Genomic DNA, 20,106 nt, shown 5'->3' with positions numbered 1-20,106 from the left:
TTTCACAGCCAGCAAATCAGAGATAAATTACATCATATCCGCCTTCTTCGTGATTTAGCTGTGGCGTTGTCCCCGCCTGGAAGATTTTCAAAGTGTAATGCTAAATCCAATAAATACTCGCTTAATGTGTATCAATTTGACATTGTGGCATGGATATTTTATTGTTTTAATTCAACATATTAAAATTTGAAAAAACGTGTCCCATACGCTGTAAGTTTTAGTTACCAGATCAGTGACAGTTTCTGTGATGTAATCTCTAGACAAACAGGCCACAAGAAGAAACTCAACACCTACATCACTTTCCCCGAGCAACTGGACATGGCGCCTTTTTTTGAAGTTACAAAAGGTATTACCATTTTGAATTTCTATGAGAAACACTTATTAGGGGTGTAACGGTATACATGGGTGTATTAATACGTTTCGGTATGGCATGTTCGGTTCGCTCCACCTTGCGTACCGTTTCTGATCAGTTTTTATTATTAGCGCAAGCTTACGCATGGGCGCTATTGACTGTTGCATGCGGGATAGGAGGGTGGCGGCACAAAAGCGCTAGTACGCCAGAAGCCATGATAAATCTTATATGCATTGATAAATGGCTTATTATGGCATACGCAAACAAGCCAGAGCTCGAAGGTCCCCTGTACACTGCGGTCTCCTGTTTTGCAAACATTCAGGCTTTCCTGTTCAAATCGCCGATGCGGAAAGGTACGTGGATAAGTCCGAAAGTTGTGTGCCAACATTGGTACATGAGCTCGGCGGCTATGTTGCAGGTAGCACGTCTAACATACACAGCATCATCCGACTGTGAATGTTTCTTAGACAAGGAAGCAAGCACGTTCTCCGCTGCTCTTCTCGCTTGCCTATATGATGCATTCATGAACCTCGGAAACATCAAAAGTCTGCAACACACAAATCCGACCACAACACAGATAACCCAATTCGTTACAATATGCTGTTGAACATTCAAAGGTTTCAATGCCTAAAAAGTGTATACAATTTCATAAAGGCTTTTTAAAGTTACTGTATTTTTTTGTTATAAAAAAATGTTTTAATATAGTTAGCAATAACTGTAACTGATATTGTATGTATATTTTTCATCACAAAAAGTGTACCGTATTTTCCGGACTATACGTCGCTCTGGAGTCGCGAGCAGCCATAAAATGCATAATACAGAAGAAAAAAACATATATAAATCACACTAGAGTATAAGTTGCGCCCCCTCCACCCTCTCTCGGAATTCAAGTTGTCTCTGTCGCGTAACGCAAATAAATGTGTCCATATAAATCAAATTAATAAAATTCTGCGCTTAGTACACATCATTTCCACCAAGCTACGAGATGGTAACATTTAGCTAACATCCACACATGTAGCATTACAAGAGAGTAACGGTAAGATACAACCAAAACGGTCGTAGATCAATTAAATAAGTCTTTTATTTATCGCCGACCATGTAGAATGTTTCCAGGTCTCCAAAAGTATTTTTGTATTCGGTCGTAATTATCTGTTCTCTCCTCCGCTCTCGTGCGTGCGTGCGTGCGTGCGTGTGGCTGGCTGATGATGCAAGACCATTCACTGCCAGGCACGGCGCCTTTTAAAGTGACAGTACACATTTTGTATAGATGGATTGATAGACAGTCAAATTGTCTTTTTATCATACTATTTTAATTACTTATTTAACACATTAGATTTTAACCACAATATTAGATTTTAACCATTGAAATGATTCATGCATTTTAATAGCTTTTAGGATTTATCTTTATGTGGGTTAAAATATCATGTGAAATGATATGCAGGCAATAATGTGTTAATAGTTTCACACGTAAATCGCTCCGGAGTTAAGTCGCACCCCGGCCAAACTATGGAAAAAACATGACTTATAGTCCGGAAAATACGGTATAAATGTACTGTAATGACAACTTGTCTTTAACTTGAATACTTAGATGTGTCATAGGCTGTTGCTGTTGCATGTTTAAAGATTTCAGTGTCTTCATAATTTACAAAATTAAGAGATCTTTATTGTTGGTGTACTCTTTTATTCTGTTGTAATTTCTTAGAATATCACCCAAAATGGTTTGCTTTTATTTTTTTTCTAAAAAATGTACCGTTTACTTGTCATCTTTTCAAGATAAACATTTTAAAAAATTAATAAAATCTTTTTTTTTTCGAAAATATAACGAACTGAAGTTTCCAAAAAAACGAACCGAACTGAAATGTGATTTCGTGTACCGTTACACCCCTAACACTTATGCCCTTCTGCTTATGACATTTATGTACTGGTGTCAGAAATGTGCAGTTACAAAAGGATAGATAGATACTTGACATTCTTGTCATACAAAATGGATGGATGAATTAGGATTTTTTTTTTTTACATTCACCAGAAAATGCCATGGTTCACTTGCAAAATGGATGGATGAAGTAGGATTTTGCTGACATTAACCACAAAATGCCATGGTTCACGAACTGTTTGCACCTGTGTAAATGTACTTTCCCCCTAAAATTGGTTGGGTTATGCTACCCTCAGCAGCAACAAGTGAAATCAACCATTTTCTATAATTGTCAATGAGTCTTTTACATCTCTGTGGACATATTTTGGCCCACTCTTCCTTTACAGAATTGCTTTAATTCAGCAACATAGGATTTTCGAGCATGAATGGTCTCTTATTCAAGTTGCATTCAAGTCCAGGCTTTGACTAGGGCACTCCACAACCTTCATTTTGTTCTCTATAAGCCATACAGAAGTTGGTTTGCTGTTGTGTTTTTGATATTTTTTTCTGCAGAACCCAAATACATTTCAGCTTGAGGTCACAAACTGGTGACCGAACATTCTCTCTCAGGATTTTCTGGTAAAGGGCAGAATTCACGGTTCTATCAATCACAGCATCTGTCACTGAGATTCTTAAATATGAGAAATATCTCTATACAAAATGTATGTGTGTGTATATCGGTATGTGTGTTTGTGAGACAAAAGTTTAGCTTTTATTGAATTGTACTGACATATTTTTGTTTGAACCCCCACTTTTGTAGTGAGCAAAAGTATTGGAACATATGACGTGTTTCTAGATGCTCGGGTGTGGCCTTTTTAAATAGATTGCTTTAACATTCGATCATGCTTGTTTTTGGCTTTGAATTTGAAACTGCATTTGCTGTGAAGCAAACGTGAATACCAGAGAACTGTCTATGAGAGAAAAGCAAAGTATTTTGAAACTGAGACAAGAGTGAAAATCTGTGAGAAGAGTGAGAAGCTGTTGCACAAACATTGGGCATAGTGGGCCTGCATAGAACATATTCTTGAAAGAAATGTGTTTGGGTTTACTTCCTCTTTAAGTAAATTTAATAATGTGTGTTCAAATACTTTTGTGAACTTGAAAAGTGGGTGGCATCAAACAAAAGGTGCTCTGTCCTGAGTTGTTACATCTAGATGTAAATACCATGAAATAAAAGCTAGACTAAAACTAGGAATGTTTGTCTCATTCATGTTTTGATCTGAAACCCACGTCTTCAATACAATAAAATAAATTTAATAAGGGATTTGACCTTGCCGTTCCAATTCTTTTGGAGGGGACTGTACATTTCTATATTTTTGTGAAAACTCTTGTATCATGAACTGCATTTTAATTCTCGATTGATTTATTTCAAGTACATTTTGTGTGGATTTTGTCCAACTACTTCTGAACCAAACTGTATGTGATATGGTTGCATTTGTAGATCAGAAGTGTGTGTATGAACTGAGTGCAGTGCTGATCCATCGTGGCATCAGTGCCTACTCAGGACATTATATTGCCCATGTGAAAGATGCTCGTACCAGCGACTGGTACAAATTCAATGATGAAGAAATTGAAAGGATGGAAGGCAAGAAGCTGCAGTTGGGTACAGAAGAAGACATTGGTAAGTGACACTACAAACATACATCATAGTAGTTCCTAAACAATAGCCTATTTTTCTTAAATCACCATTTTCATTCTCTTGTAAAGAAATTATATTGTTAGTCATACTGTATTCACAACCTCCATGGTCTCATTTTTGTCCTCAGCTGAAACAGTGAAGTCTCAGACACGAAAACCCAAGTGCAGTAAAGGCTACCACTGCTCCAGAAATGCCTACATGTTGGTATATAAGATCCAGGAAGAGGAAACCTTAGATCCCTCGACGACCATGGTTCAAGTGCCTGGTGGGTTGAATTTTAGTTCTTTTTTGCATCCGTGACAGAGAAACCATAATCTTGAGAAGCCGCTTCAGCACAAACTATATGACTCTTATTTGTTCACTACGGTCGTTCTGTCAGATTATCAGATAAAATTGTTCTGTGTTTTGGACCGGGCAAGTGGCCACTGTACAAGTCTGACACCGACCAGACAAGACCACGATCCGTCGGCACTGGTTGTCGGGGAGACGGGACAAAAAGAAACGAGGCAGCAGGGAAACAGTTTGTGGGCGTGCAGAACCGCGGAACACAAGTGCCGGTCCGTGCCGGAGCTGGGCTTTGCTGGAACAAGTGCACGGCGCGCGCTCCTGGCTCGGCACACGATATACAATGGAGCACAAAAACATTTGAAGTGACGGATGAAGAGGTAGTTTGTAACGGCGGCATCACATGAGATAAATGCAGAAATATACTCCCGACTTTGCCTTTTACATGCAAAAAAGTACGGCTCCGGTGCAGTCGCTTTAACCACTCAACCACCAGTTGGTCCACTTTCACTGTCTCAAAATCGAGTGTTTACAACGGCTGCACCGAAGCCATTGCTGTACTTTACGTCACAGGATCAAGTACCGCTTTAAAATCTGTTTAAAAGAAATCTGTACAACAAACTACAAAAACGAAACAACTTATTTTCTCAATAATCCTTCCAAAAGCGAAAGTTATTTTCCCATTTCTGATTTTGTGTACAGATGGAAAATGGGGGAAAAAAATAGATAACGGACGATTTGGATGTTTCATTCAATTTGGATATTTTCATCTGCCACAAGATGCGTGAACCGGAACGAAACTTGAACCGGAAGGGACCATAGATGCGGGAACTTCATTCATTTGTACTGTTACACTTTAAATGATTTTTAAATGATTTTGGTGCCATTTTTTGTTGCGCATGTCAGATACGTGGCTAGGATACCAAAAAATGCGTGTGTGTTGAAAATGTTTCTTTCTTTTGACTTTTAAATGGATGGTTCGGCCGGGATGGCCATGTTTTCACTAGCTAGTTCATTTTATATATTTTTTGATCAGGAAAATGAAAAGAGTTGTCATTTTCTATTTTATCAATAAATTTGGGAGAAATGAGGAAATAAATGACTCCATGAGTAACACCTTCTTTTAATGAGGAAAATGACCGGCCTCCTACCCTTCTCTCCATGTTCGGTCGGAGTCACTGGAGGGACCGATTACAAACAATCCGTTGGAAATCATTGTACTTTCATTGCTAATAACGTGGAAAAACGGTGATCAATTGGCAACAAAATTTATGTGGACATCCTTACTAATGACCACTTCAACATATCAAAAGGATTAACCTCTCCGTGGCTGATTTATACCAGAATGAGGAAATGTTGAAGTGAGCAGAGCTACATAGATCTATGCTGGGACGAGCGAACACTGCTTCTTAGCTTAAAAAAAAAAAAAAAAAAAAAAAAGCTTTTTTTGCTGATCACGGTTAGGAAAAGGAAGGCATTTAACATCAGTCAGGATATTTACAGAGACTGAAGTGGGAATGAGTAGACGTGCACATTTATTTGGGTGAGGAATGGCCACAGTTTTTCGACCTACAACACGCCGTCCAATTTGGAACGTAACAGCCGAAATGGTACGTTCCAATACGGCCACACTCGGCTGTAGAGTCGGATGCGCACGTTCAAGACCCCCCCGTTGTTCAATGAGGTCTTACCTCACTCTGACGCCGCTTCACTCTCACGGCTGCAAGCGGTGTGGGACAACGCACGCGACTGCGTGTGTAAGTGGAGAAGCGATGGCCACAGTATTTTTGATTTTGTGGAGGTGATCATGATGAGATGACGTTTTTTGTCAATAAATCCAAACTATTGTGCAGAACACTTTTATACTTTCAGAGGTTGAAGGGGACAAGAGTAGTAATGTGCATTTGCAAAATGGTGTCGATCGGTCGCGGTTTTAGAAAACAGAACTAACAAAGCGAGCATTACCACCTAGCCTCCCTCCTGTGACGTAGACCGCTGAGAACGAAAAAACGTCAGATGGCAACACGACAAACCTGTTTATTAATCATTTGCGGAGACAACACCCAAAAAACTACGCCGACACCATTTTTTCTGTAAAATGTTGTTGGAATGGAAAGATAAGTCACAAGATGGATGTATACATTTAACATACTGTTCATAAGTAATGTATTTTCTTTAAATGGTAAATGGACTGTTACTTTTATTACAACTACAAATTCTCATGAGATGAAAATTAATTTTTTTAAATTAAAATTAACATTCCCTCAGTATCAGTAGACAGTATTTTTATTCACTACAGTATTTTTATTCACTACAAAAACAAAAATGCAAAAGGGTACGTCGAGAGCAAGTGGCAGAAGGCGTTTTTAAATATGTTAATTGTATATGAAAAATAAGTTTTCAAATTCATTATAGACAAAATATTTACTTTTTACTGCTGAAAATGGTCGTACTTAAGTATCCCTTTAAGTCATGATTTTTGTGAAAAGAAACATTTTCAACACACACATTAATTTTTTGGTGTGTTGTAGCCACGTCTGATATTTCTAACAAAACAAACTGCATGAAAATCGTTTATAAATTCCAGCAAGTTATTGATGTTTTAAAGTGTGCTTATGCCCACGTTGCAATAGAAATTAGTGTTTAGTTCTGCTAGTCAGGTGAAATCTCTGAAATCTAAACACATGAATACAACACAAAATCGGCCACGACGTTAGATTGTCTGCGACATGTCTGTCGGGTCATACCTTCGTGTAGTCTGACCTCGGCATTGGTAAACTTGCAACTTGCAGTCAACGTCAATGTCTGCTGTCTTGTCTGAGATTTGTTTCACCCCTTTCTCGACTCCCAAGAATTCCTTCAGAGGTTGGTGGACCAAGACAACCATAAATTTGAAGAGTGGTGCAGTGAAATGTCGGACATGAGGAAACAGAGTGTGGATAAGGGCAAAGCAAAGCATGAAGAAGTGAAGGAGCTGTACGAGCTGTTACCCGCAAGAGAAGGTCAGTAACTACATTCCTTGACCCACCTTGGATAGATGTAAGAGAATTATCGTTTGGTAGATGTGGCATAAAGGTACAAGATGTGGATATTTGTGCAGGAGAATTTGACCCAGGATTTTATTTTCTTTGCATTGCACATATTGTCCTTTTCTCCTCACTCTGCCATGTCTGTTGTGCAGGGGGTGTGCTTTGGTATAGATGTCCACCATGACACATCAGATGTCATAGTATGTCAGATAATAAGAAGGCACAACTTAATATTGAGGGGATGCGAGGCATTTAGGTGTGGCATCTACTAATTGGTAACCACCATTTTCAGGGAAAACCCCCCCCCCCACTATTTCAGATATAGAAATTAAAAGGTGATGGGTTCATTTTTACGTTTGTTGAATGTTTTCTTGTGTCCTTGTTCATAGGGGAGCCTTACGAATTCATACCTCTGGAATGGTTGAAGAAGTGGTTGGATGACTCTACTGCCACAAAGAAAATTGACAACTCGCTCTTCCTCTGTTCTCACGGAAAACTACATCCGGACAAAGTGGGAGATGCCAAGAGGGTTTCTCAGATGGCTGGGCAGATCCTGTACGAGCGCTACGGTGGAGGGCCAAGGCTGGATGGTAGGAGAAAGAAAAACTGGATTGTGTTGGGAAGCTAAATCAACAAATTTTGCATTTACATAAGAAATGTGTATCCATAACACACAACGTCTCCTAACTGCAGGCTCCACTCTATGCCGAGAGTGTGTGGAACAGCGATGCAGGGTACTACGTCTAAAGAATCAACTTCATGAGGACTACAAGGAAGTCTCCAATCTGGTCAAACGTGCAATCAGGTCAGGTCAGCTCTCATATGCCCTAAATGATTATAGGGCTGGGTGATATCACTCAAAAATATATTTTAGTAATTCATATTGGTCTATTGATACATATTTAATTATTTATCTGTTGAAAATAAGGACTCTGAGAAAAAAATTCTGAATTAAGGTATTTTAACATATAATACTTATGTCTCTAATAAGAAGTCAACACAACTATGAAAAAGGCAAATAAACTTGTCAATATAAAGATTGTTTAAACACCCTTTTAAACAGTGTGCTTACTAGGGTGGGAATGTATGGGTACCTCACGATTCGATCTGATTCCGATTCAGCGGCACACGATTCGATTGATTTCTGATTCCGAAGCATCACTATGATGGCTTACATTTTATAGTTCAGCTAAAACGCTGGTACCTTTTTTTTAAAACAATTGCAGAGCTCAAGGAAGAGCAAGGATTTATACTTCACACTTTGACTTATTAACCAATTAAGGACGCGAGCGCATAACCGCGTTTCTACCACTAAAGCTAGCGCTGTTGTGTGTTTCTCCCTTTAAAGCCGAGAGAGCGTATAAGTCATTTTCTTTTTTAATCCAATTTTCGGTCTCTTAGCCAATGAAATGCATCAGAATAAACGTGACGGTGTCGTAAATTGTCGGAGGATATCGGGAATTTTTTCGAGGAGTTATGGAGGCACCGTTGATCGCGGGAGCTCTGATATGTCACGGCATTGATATAGATGACACGCTCGTGGACTTTAAAGCCGTGAAACCATCCAAACCTGATGTATGGTTAAGATATATGTTTGTAGACAATGACGATTTAAACGTCTTTGTAAGAGAACACAACATGGTAATTACCACTCGATTTTCTAAAATTAAAAATAGTGCTTCACTTGCATCTTCGATTGAAACAGTAAATATTAATAAACTCGGGCCTGTGTGAAAGCCACATGTCTAAGCTCTCAATTTTTAGGGAATTATGTTTCTACCTGCTACAGGGGCTGAGATATTAATTATTTTGTAGGTGGCGAAAATGTCATGTTTTCAAGAGTGACTCCAAAGAAGACCGTAGGTTTTAAATAGCTGTCTCAAAAGGGTCTTCAGGCTTTAATGGGTTAAAGTAGCAAGGCAATCTCAATCAAGGCAAAGTGCAAATGGAAGCATTTGTTGTAACAAATGTCTGTAACTTCTCCTATAACAAAACAATTAAAAAACATTTCAACTTAATCTGATTTAGTGTAACCTGTATTTGAATACTTGAAACTGCAATATGCACCATATGATTGACATTACTGTGTAATTTAGCAATGAACGCTGCTTTTATGTAGTATATTTTCTTTTAAATAATATTGCAATTGATTGGTGACCTTTATTTTACATGTAGTTTATGTTCGGATGTGATATTGTGATATTGATATTGATAGAGCAAGAATCTCCCTGGGCGGAGAAAAAAAGGACGAGACTGGAGAAAGAAAAGGTGCGGTATTGTAGCGATGGCTGGTAGATGTACTGTGTATTTCCTCTGTTAAGAGAAATAAACGTTCGAGCTCGTTCCACACCTTACTGTGTCCGGTGAGTGGTGTAACACTAACATTAAGCCCTAAGAAATTGCCATCAAACGGAACAGCTTTATTATTAAAAATATAAACTAACTGCTAAGCTTGCAGGAGGTGTGCATATTCTAGGTTTTTGTGTGAGAAAAGAAGTGATCTACCTGCTTCGGTGTTAGTGTACTACGTGTCGCTATCTGCATCATGCCGCGAAAGCCCCTTCCTTCACAACTGATTAAAATCCCAAATGTTATGTGTTACTCACCCGCCAAGGGTTAGGTGCGTAGCATAAATGATGTATATTTTGATTCAAAGGCTGTTCTAATAGCTTTCTTTGAATCTTGAATATGATTCTTTTCCAGTAAAAAAACAACAGTTGAACGATACACCAAAGATGTACAACTAATTAATTAAATAACTAACTAGTTTTTTAAAAACTAATTAATTAATAATTAAATTTTAAGAGTTATGGCACAGCAGAGGACAGCTTATGCTCCACCACGGCTCTTGTGCGATTGTATATGCTAATATGCGCCCGGGATGGAACATTCTAACGGGGCTCCAGCACGTTTAACCCATTAAGCCCGGGAGCGCATAACCGCGTTTCTACCACTACCTTTCAAACCGGGAGAGCGGATACGTCACTATCCTTTTTTAATCACGTGCACGACCAGTGGAACCAGTCGAACGTGATATGATATGGTTTGTAGACAATTACGATATTGACGTCTTTGTAACAGAATAGAGGATGGTAATTACCACTCGATTTAAAAAAAAATTAAAATAGTGCTTCCCTTGCACTGACACGTTATTTTTACATTTTCGATTAAAACAGTAAATAATAATAAATTCTGCCTGTGTGAAAGCCACATCTACACTCTTTAATTCTTTTGGAATTATGTTTCTGTCTGCTACAGGGGCTGAGATATTAATCATTTTGTCAGTGTTGAATTTATGGGAGAACTTCAGGTTTACAAGAGTAATTCCAAAGGCAACCTTACGATTTGGGGAGCTGTTGAGAAAGGCGCTTTAGGCCTTAATGGGTTAATAAACCTTTGAAGCCCGGCTCCTCGACTAAAGCATATGGGCGCATAGATGTTGCTATGTGTATGCCGATTGCTACTAGTATATTTGGCTCTGTCTGCTTTGACATCACCAGGCTGCTTAAAGGTAGCGGGGATAAGTTGTTGGTGTTGAGCGGCTTTCTTTTTTCGACCCCTGGTAACTGTATCGGGGTGATGCCGTCTTACAGCATGTTTGAAGTGTTACCTGCAACATACGACACGGAGGTCGAACAATGCCGACATAGTTCTTGTTCGCTCCACCGCTCGCAACCTGGCACTCCATCGCCACCGTAGGGAAATGTTCCCTGCTGATTATACTAAACAGCATATACAATACACTATACAAACGGCTGATTTGCATAGTGCAGACGGCTCCACTAACTCCATGCTTTCTCCTCCACTCGCCATTTTTCTTCAATGTTTGTTTTGATCTATTTCTTTCCCGAACAACAAATGCGGCGGTCGCTTGGTCTCAGCGTTGACTTTTTTTTTTTTTTTTTTTTTTTTTCCCCCCCAATCAGACGTATTCGTCATGTGACTACGTGCACCGAACCGTGAAGTCCCAGTACGGGACAAATACAAAAACCGTTACCACAAACACAAAATTAATCAGAATGCTGTGTTTCAACTAGTGGGCCTGCTGGGAACATATTCTTGAAAAAATTGTTTGGGTTGACTTCCGCCTGTAAACTTGGGTCCTGGGAGCTTGAGTGTTCTGCGTAGGATCTTAGCAGAGATGTCAGATGTTGTTCCTGTTACATGCTGGAGCCATCCATCCAACTTGGGGGTAACTTCTCCCTGTGACCCGCACACTAGTGGCAACACTGTTACCTTTACCCTCCACATTTTCTCTAGTTCTTCCTTCAGCCCTTGGAATTTCTCCAGCCTCTCGTGTTCCTTTTTCTGGATGTTGCTATCATTCCCATTTGCTACATCTATCACGATTGGTGTCTTGTGATCTTTATCCACTCCCACTATGTCAGGCTGGTTGGCTATCACCAGTTTTTCGAGATCTGGAAGTCCCACAGGTTCTTGGCCTGGTTGTTATCAACCACCTTTGGAGGTGTTTGGCATCTAGATTCTGTGACCTCTAATCCATATTTGATACAGATGTTCCAGCACACTATTTCAGCTACCTGGTTATGCCGCTCCATGTATGCCTTGCCAGCCAGCATCTTACACCGTGCTGTCATATGCTGCACTTCTGGGGCTTCTTTGCACAGCCTATAAAGGGGTCTCACGATTTAATTTTTTTTTTTTAAAGATATCAGTCGGAAATTACGCCATGATGTCCATCATAAAAATGAACGAGAGGATCGCGATTCCTTCCCCGCATCCTCCGCCCAGATTTATATACATCAGTGAAGTATGCTAAGTCACAAGGACGCAGCTCATTGTAGCCGACGTCACTTGCGTTAGCTAACGCAAGGCTCTATGGCAGGAGTGTTAAACTCATTTTAGTTGCGGGACACATTGTTGTTAGTTTCCCTCAGAGGGCCGTTATGACTGTGAAACCATATAAATTTAATCACATACATTGTTATTACATTCAGTACAAAACAAATTGGATGGATAGATAATTTTGAAATCAGAAGTTAAGAATAATAGTTTGTTCAACTATTGGTCAAGTTACTGTAATAATGCAGTAAGAAAATGTTCCTGCTCTTGCTTGCTTGCTCTCGCTGAACACAAGATTGTTACCTTTATATTGTAAATAACTGATTTTAATTTGCCTAATAGTGCCTAATGTAATGAATTATACAAGAATAATGGACATTGCATCACTTGTATCTAGCCGATCTTTTGAAATAAGATTCACGGTACAAATTCAAAGAATAAAACCAACCAGTCTAAAAATGGCATAGGCCTCTGTGCTGTTAAAAAAAAATCGAGAATCAAACCATGATAAGATCATATCGGCATTTATTCGTCAAAACTCCGACTGATTATTATTATTTTGAAAGATCGATATAATCAGTCAGGCGTCTACAATTATTAATTGAATCTTTTAATTTTTGTTGTTGTGTCCCATCCATGTTATGTATTCTATTTCATTCCAGTTATAATTCCAGTAGTACATTCAAAACGTAACCATTAACTAAAAAGTACAAAGAATCTTGTTTTGTTTATTTTTTATTTTTTAATAGTTACCTGTTTTTTAAATTATCATGTTATTATCTGTGTATGTCTGTGGCTGTCAGTGGAGAAGGTTACTGGGTGGGCAAAGCCTCCTTGCGCAGTTGGAGGCAGTTGGCTTTGGAGCAACTTGAGAAGGATGAACATGAAAGTGAACCGAGCAACGGTCAAAGCAACGGGAATGGATCACATGCCAACAACAGCCAAGGTAGGAACATTTCTGGTTTTTAAATTATCAGGATTTTTGTGGCTGATCAGCGAGTTAAAAAAAAAAAACAGATAACCGATCCGATCACAAGATGTAGCGATATGTAAATTTAAAAAACTTGTGTAAAATATTTTTTTCAAATTTTTTTTTTTTTTTTTTTAAAGGGGGGCAGTGTATATTAATGAAAATCTACATGTAATATACCAGATTATAGCCGTTGGCTAGTTTCCATCTATTAGTCCCTTTGCAGGCTGTAAAATTTTAAGTACACTTGCCAATGTTTAGCAATCTTTGCAGTGCCCCAAGAAAGGAAATAAAATAATAGTGATTTTGAATTTAAAACGTTTTTTCATTAACAAATGAGCAGAACTTGATTTTTGAGTGAGAGCGTTGTGAAGGAAGGTCATCACATTAAGTGACAGTTGCATATGTATCTATATATTTTTTTTACAAACATAATTTAAGCAACTTTAACTTTATTGAACAGAAAAATGTCCAAGCTAACGTTTTGACAGTTCTTTGGCCATTTGTAAGTTCTTTGCTAGGAAAGGGTATCAATGTTTTCCTCAGACAGCCTACTGCGTCTGCATTTATGTGTATAAGTCGCACTTTTTCTTTTTTACTGTCATGGATTGTTAGTGCTGACTTGTCACTTATGTTTTGACTCCCTCTGCAGGGCTTTAGCGCTAAAGCGCCTGCATTTTATGGCTGGGCGACTTGTACTCCGGAGCGATTTATAGTCCGGAAAATACGGTCAGCATAATGTATACATGTCAACGCATATCATATCATAGCTTTAAAGCGCCTGCAGAGGGAGACAAAACATCATAAATAAACCATACAAGCCATGACAGTAATAATGTGTTAATAATTTCACACGTAAGTCGCTCCAGAGTATAAGTCACCCCCCTGGCTAAAATGTGAAAAAAACCACAACTTATAGTCTGGAAAACACGGTACATGTATATAGGCTTGTCAAAAATATCGATACTTCGGTACTTACTCGATACTAAACATTTTGAACGGATACAATACTAGCTTGCTGTGTCATCGATATTACGGATACCAAACCACTGACTTCGATATCAACAGCGCTTTGCCAACGTGTGCGCCTAATGGTCTGCTGCTCCAGCACACACTGCCGAAGCCTGCCCCATGCTCCCCTCCCTACCTGCTCTGCCTAGTGCAGACTGCTCGTCGACTTCATAGTTAGCCGTGCGGAAAAGCTACAAACGAAGTACGACCAATTAAAAAAAAAAAAAAAAGTGTGCGCGCAGGGCACGCAGCCCCGGGCTTCTGCCGCCGAAGCTGCGTCACAGTAGCATGGAAGCTTGCCCCCACTCGAGCTGCCGTGGTCCTCTCGGTCAGCCCCCTCCCCGCTCGCTTCGAACCGGCCGGCAAGCGCGGACCGCGGTGCTGACGACCTTGGACGTGTGCCCGGCGCTGCCGACGGATCTCCCCAGCAGCCGCCGCGGTGGCAGCGGTCGCTCTTTACGGGGTCGATGATCCTCCCCGGGCCGCGGCCCGGCTCGCTCATTTGGCCGACGCCTAGCCATGGAACTGACGCGATGCAGTTTTTGACCCAAAAGTCAGAATCGGCTAAGTACGTCTAATGGCAACATTGAGCCAACAAGTTCAACACACAATTGCACCTATCCAGCTAATATTTAGCGTATAGCATACGCAGCTGCAGCCTTTCCATAAACACTGTACATACATATGCATCATATGTTTACATAGACTGCTGAGATTAGATAGCCTTTCCTTGCTTGCCCATAAAATGCAGCGTTGTGTTTGTGTCACTTTTTTTTCCAGTAAAAATAATTCGCTAACTAGCGCCACCGTCAAGGCATGACCTGAGAACCACTTCTTCCTTTCCATCCGCCATGTTTGCTCACTCCGAAGTCTCGTTTAATCTCAAGGGGTTTTGCGAGATCTTCCGTCTGATGCGAGAACATCTGTGAATGAATGTGGTTCGTGTGCGATGTGTTAAATCTTGCCATGTGGCTGCACACCATATACGGTACGTTCAAAACTGTAATACTGTAAACGTGATTTTTTTCTAATCACGTGTTGGATCTCTCAAAGTTTAAAAGTCGGCCGACAATTTTAAAATCCTGCCGTGTCAACCGGGCTTAAAGCATTTCTCACGGCGGTAGACAGGCGCCTTTGCGCGTATTTATACTTGCCTTTAAGACAGATTTGGTGAGCTACGTATTTTGTTTTGTTTTTTTAAATACTGCAAGGTTTCTCACACCGTGTTAATACTTGGGTGCTGCGCCCAATTAAACAGACGGCCACCTAAGAAGATAAAAAACAATAAAAAACGGGTCGCAACCCTAGATACTGCATGTAACGTTAATTCGCCGTCACTCAAGCCTGGTTTATATGCGTAGCAAAAATGTGATGAGTTGGCCAATTCGTCGGTCTCGCGGAGCGCTCCACACCTACGCAGCCGCTTTGCCGGTAGTTTTAATTCGCAGCTTTCGGGTACAAATAATATTCAGCTATTCAACTGAACAAGACACCCTCTCATCACCCCACCCGCTGCACGGCTTTTTTAATTTTTTTCACCCCACGGATTTAAACCCTTCACAAAATTATCATCCACCCCCCCCTGTTAGCTCAGGCAGCTACGCGCTGCAAATCTGAATGCAGCATTGCATGCACACCAGCGTAACGACGTCACCAACTCAAACAGGCTTTTTTCTCACACGCCAAAAAGACATTTCCAGGTTTGGAAGTGAGCGAGACATGCCCGCCGCCTAGCCAAACAAATGGCAGTTTATGAAGTATAATTTGGCAATGATGAAGCCTCGCACTTCCTAGACCTCTTGGGGGAGTTGGTGTCGTACAGCGGACGTCAAACTATGAAAGTTAATCGGCAATGGGCGTGGAGAGGCGGCATCCGTCACACAGTTCAACTGGCCCCTAAATAGACCAGCCGTTCGAGACAATCAACGCATTTTCCCCAAATTCCCGATGGCCAGAACGCCCTTGGTTGTGTTGTTCATCGCAAAGAACTTTGCTTCGCACTTTGTATTTTATGATTAATTTGTTTGTATTATTAATACTTTATTAATTGTAAAATTGTACCTTTTATTTGTATCCATCATCTGGCTTATTTGGTTTAAATTCATGATTATATTATTAATCAAATTTTATATAATGAAAAATAACTGTTAAAATTTGAATTTTTCTTAAAAATGTTATTCTTGTTATAGAATAAATTATCATTTAATACTACAAACAACAGAAAAAAATACTGAAAATAAGACAGAAAACTGGCGGTATTGATTTTCAGGTACCGAGAATTGGAACTAAACCGGTTCAAATGTGAAAGGTACCCATCACTAGGTGCACGTATTATTGTTCACTTGTGGTCACCATCCTCACATCCAACACTAAAGTGTGTGAATTTGAATGTTTGTGGCTGTTGATTGAGTTTGGAGTCAGCAAATTACAGTGTGAAGTTGGCTGACTGCTATTTTCATACCGCATCTCAATTCCGTTTTATTTTATTTATTTTTTCATATGCAACGTATGTTTTTTTGTTTGTTTTTTCATGCCGTGTGAACAGTACAGTTTATTTTTGTTTTGTTTTTTCAAATCCAACCCGGGCCTCTCATGTGGCATAAGTCGGCTATGTATGTGATGCATCTGCAGTATGAACGCTTCCGCACACATCTGACCTTTACGCCATCAAAAGCCCAATATGCACTCCGCACGGGCAGGAGAGAACTCTCGGAAGAATACCGACAGTCGTCCGTGAATCTACAACGTTGTTTAGAGTTACAGTGTTGACTTTTTATTTCACTTTAATTTAATCTCCCTAAGCATGAAGTAGACGTTTGTGATGATTGTAGTTAGTTCATTTGTTACGAGCAGCAAAGACGTAATCATCTTTAGTAGGTGTCTCCATGAAATGAGACAAAGGAGCATTGCCTCATATCCCCAAATACCACCTCCTGCCGCCCCCCTGCTCTGTCGATTTGAGATCATAAGCAGAGCATCAACACGCGAGACCAAATTTACTTCCGTAAATACTGTGCCTCAATCTTCAAAAGTCTTGCTCTTGTCTTGGACTCGATACTCTCCAGTCTCGGAAATGTCCTGGTCTCTTCGTAGTGGTCTTGACTACAACACTAATCAAAAATACGAGTTTATAAGGCTGCACGGTATTGGAAAAACATGCAATATGGTTGTTGAGCATCGCAATATCGATGTTCAAATGTTCACCTATTGGGTGGCTTCATTTTGGACCCTCTTTTATCCTAATGTTTGAAAACATTTGAAAAAAATAGAAATAAATTTGTGGGATTGAATGGCTGAACTATGAAAAGACAAGTAAATTCGTCAATGTCAGTAAATTAGTTACAAATCAGTCTGCAGTGTCATAGCATTGAATCCATCCTATGAGTGTCATCCTGAATTGAGTAATTGTTTGCTTCTAGATTGCAGCCCTGAGGGATCAGAGGGCAATGAGGAGGAGATGAAGACGTTCAATGAGGACATTGTCTGCAGTCATGGTATGTTCACATGTAGCATGTAAAATCCATACATGTACAAACTCCCAGTTTATGTTGTGATGTGGGTTAATGAATGGCAATGGTTGTTGCTTCATCAGGAAGTCTGAGTATTCTGGACACTGAACGTAAACTGGTATCTTCTGAAGTTTGGACCAAGCTTAGGGCATACTTCCCCAAAGCCCTTGAATTTACCCAAGACCAAAGTCCCTGTCCGCAGTGTCTGGTAAGTGGACACTACTATTTTCTGACCCCTTACTTTTTTTTTACTTTAAAAAAAAACAAAAAAAAACTGTCCTTCATTTTACCTTTAGCTTCCTTTTTGATCATATAATTATATATTTATATTATATATTAATATATAATATAATAAAATAATCTCAGTTTGACAGTTTCCACCATCCATTAGAGCAAAATGATAGCCCTCGTTACGCCTCGTTACGCCACGTACCCACCAACTACGTAGCTGCATAGAGTTGTCATTTTAGCCTGTGCACGCCTATAAATGATGGAAATGTATTGTTTACCATTAGATCAATCAAATGCACTCAAACAGAGGAATCCTTCATCTATGTTAAAGCTTATATTATAGGCCATTGCACAAATTGGCACCATTTGCGCTCCCAGATAATAAAATGTATGCAGGCAGTCCTCGTATTACGACGTACGCGACGTACATTTCAACTTTACGACGCCCGTGCCTCCTCCTGCATTTTGCCCCCAGCACAATAGTGACTACGTTTACATGCAGTCAATATTCGGGTTAAAGTCAAAATTTCGATTTCTGAAACATTCTGATTATCCCGTTTACATGATTGAGCGGACATAGTTGCTCCAGCAAGCGGCACGGTGGCCGACTGGTTAGCACGTCCGCCTCACAGTTCAGAGGTCGTGGGTTCGATCCCGGCCTTCCTGTGTGGAGTTTGCCTGTTCTCCCCATGCCTGCGTGGGTTTTCTCCGGGTACTCCAGTTTCCTCCCACATAACAAAAACCTGCATGGTAAGTTGATTGGAAACTCTAAATTGCCCCTAAGTGTGAGTGTGTGTGTTTGTTTGTCTCTGTGTGCACTGCGATTGGCTGGCAACCAATTCGGGGTGTCCCCTGCCTACTGCCCGATGACAGCTGGGACCCTTATGAGGACAAGCGGTATAGATAATGGATGGATGGATAGTTGCTCCGGCATTTGAATAACCCACTGTGTACGGCGCCACACGACGTCATGACTCAAACAGACGTCATTTCCGCTTGTTACTTTCAACTGTCAATAAAACACTTGATATCCATGTCACTCACCACATGAATGAAGCTGCCGGTTTCCTCCTCGCTCCAAAAGTGTGCTTTTGTGCTGCGTCCCTGAGCTTGTTTACCTCTGCTTGTGTATTTGCAATGGGTTTCGAATAGGCCTGCACGATGTGTCTTTTGAACATCGCAATTGCGATGTGCGCATGCGCGATAGTCACATCGTAGGACGTGTGATGTTTTAACTTTTTTTTTCTTAGAACACGCAAACTTTTGTTTTGCTTAAAAAAAGCAGAAAGCTACTCCGTGCTCTTACACAGCCTGTCTCGCTCACCCCCTCCTTCCTGCCAATCAGTGATCGGCCCCTCCCCCTCCACTCTGCTGTCTGCTCTGAAAATAACAGGCGACATGGAGCAGCGGCAGAAGCGGCAGTGGATTTAGTCCCCAAAAGAAAGTCAACATCCAAAATATGAAAGTATTTCGGCTATAAAAAGGAAGATTCAGAACAACAAAACTTCCTTTGCCAACAGTGCCTCGCCGTTGTTGCTGCAATCGCCATCACAACCCTGTATGACCAGTTCAAATTAAGAAGTGGGACCCAAGGTGAAGCTTCATCTACTCGAAAAACTATTACAGACGCCTTCGCCAGCATAACTCCTTATGATATTAAGTCCAAACAGCACCGACAAATCACAGATGCAATATGTTTTACAGACCGTTGTAGTTATTGTTATATTTTTGTGAACAACTCAGGGGACTAATGCACCTGCTCTTTTAAGTTTTAATATTTTTGTTCTAATTTGTTTATAACTTTGCTGCAGTTTCAGTTTTTTTTTAATCTTAGTGTTATATTTTCAGGCGCTAGTACACCTGCTTTTTAATTTTTTAAGATTTTAGAGTTTAGTTTAAAGGTGTTTATAACTCTGCTGCTGCTACAGAAATGTTTTATTTTCTTTTATTTTTTGAAATGACTCAAGGGTCTAGTGCACCTGCTCTTTTTATTTTTTTGTTTAAAATGTTTAATATTTTTCTGCTGTTTGCATTGAAGTGTGAAATACAATGTTAAATAATGTATTATGTTACAGAGACATGACCGCTGTGATCCCTTTTATATACAGCAATCATCATTCACAGATGAACCCCCTTAGTCTGGATTAAACGATATTATATGAATACAATGATGTCATGATGAGTTAACCAAATTATTCCCAAACAAATCTATTCAAGTCATCTGGTGAAAATTATATTTTTAACATCGCAATATATATCGCAAACCCCCTGAAAAATCGCAATGTCACTTTTTTTCAACATCGTGCAGCCCTAGTTTCGAACCAAACAATGCACTCCCGCATACAAGCACTTCCTGCACTACAAA

General features: G+C 40.0%; 1 protein-coding gene across 3 annotated transcripts in view; it reads left to right on the top strand.

Moving 5' to 3' along the window:
* usp48 (ubiquitin specific peptidase 48) overlaps window positions 1-20,106 on the top strand; it is a 55,318-nt gene that overhangs the window by 19,130 nt on the left and 16,082 nt on the right. For all 3 annotated transcript variants that reach the window (XM_086041039.1, XM_086041038.1, XM_086041040.1), the window contains exons 9-17: window positions 261-346; window positions 3,706-3,885; window positions 4,031-4,168; window positions 7,041-7,190; window positions 7,607-7,807; window positions 7,911-8,022; window positions 12,824-12,966; window positions 17,421-17,495; window positions 17,594-17,718. In XM_086041039.1, the coding sequence (XP_085897165.1) occupies window positions 261-346; window positions 3,706-3,885; window positions 4,031-4,168; window positions 7,041-7,190; window positions 7,607-7,807; window positions 7,911-8,022; window positions 12,824-12,966; window positions 17,421-17,495; window positions 17,594-17,718 (1,210 nt within the window). The remainder of the gene's footprint in view (window positions 1-260; window positions 347-3,705; window positions 3,886-4,030; window positions 4,169-7,040; window positions 7,191-7,606; window positions 7,808-7,910; window positions 8,023-12,823; window positions 12,967-17,420; window positions 17,496-17,593; window positions 17,719-20,106) is intronic.

Source organism: Filicampus tigris, chromosome 9 (genome assembly GCF_054856515.1).
Source record: "Filicampus tigris isolate MCC_2025a chromosome 9, RoL_Ftig_1.0, whole genome shotgun sequence".
Classification (NCBI taxonomy): domain Eukaryota; kingdom Metazoa; phylum Chordata; class Actinopteri; order Syngnathiformes; family Syngnathidae; genus Filicampus; species Filicampus tigris.
This window is presented reverse-complemented; position numbering and strand designations above follow the sequence as displayed.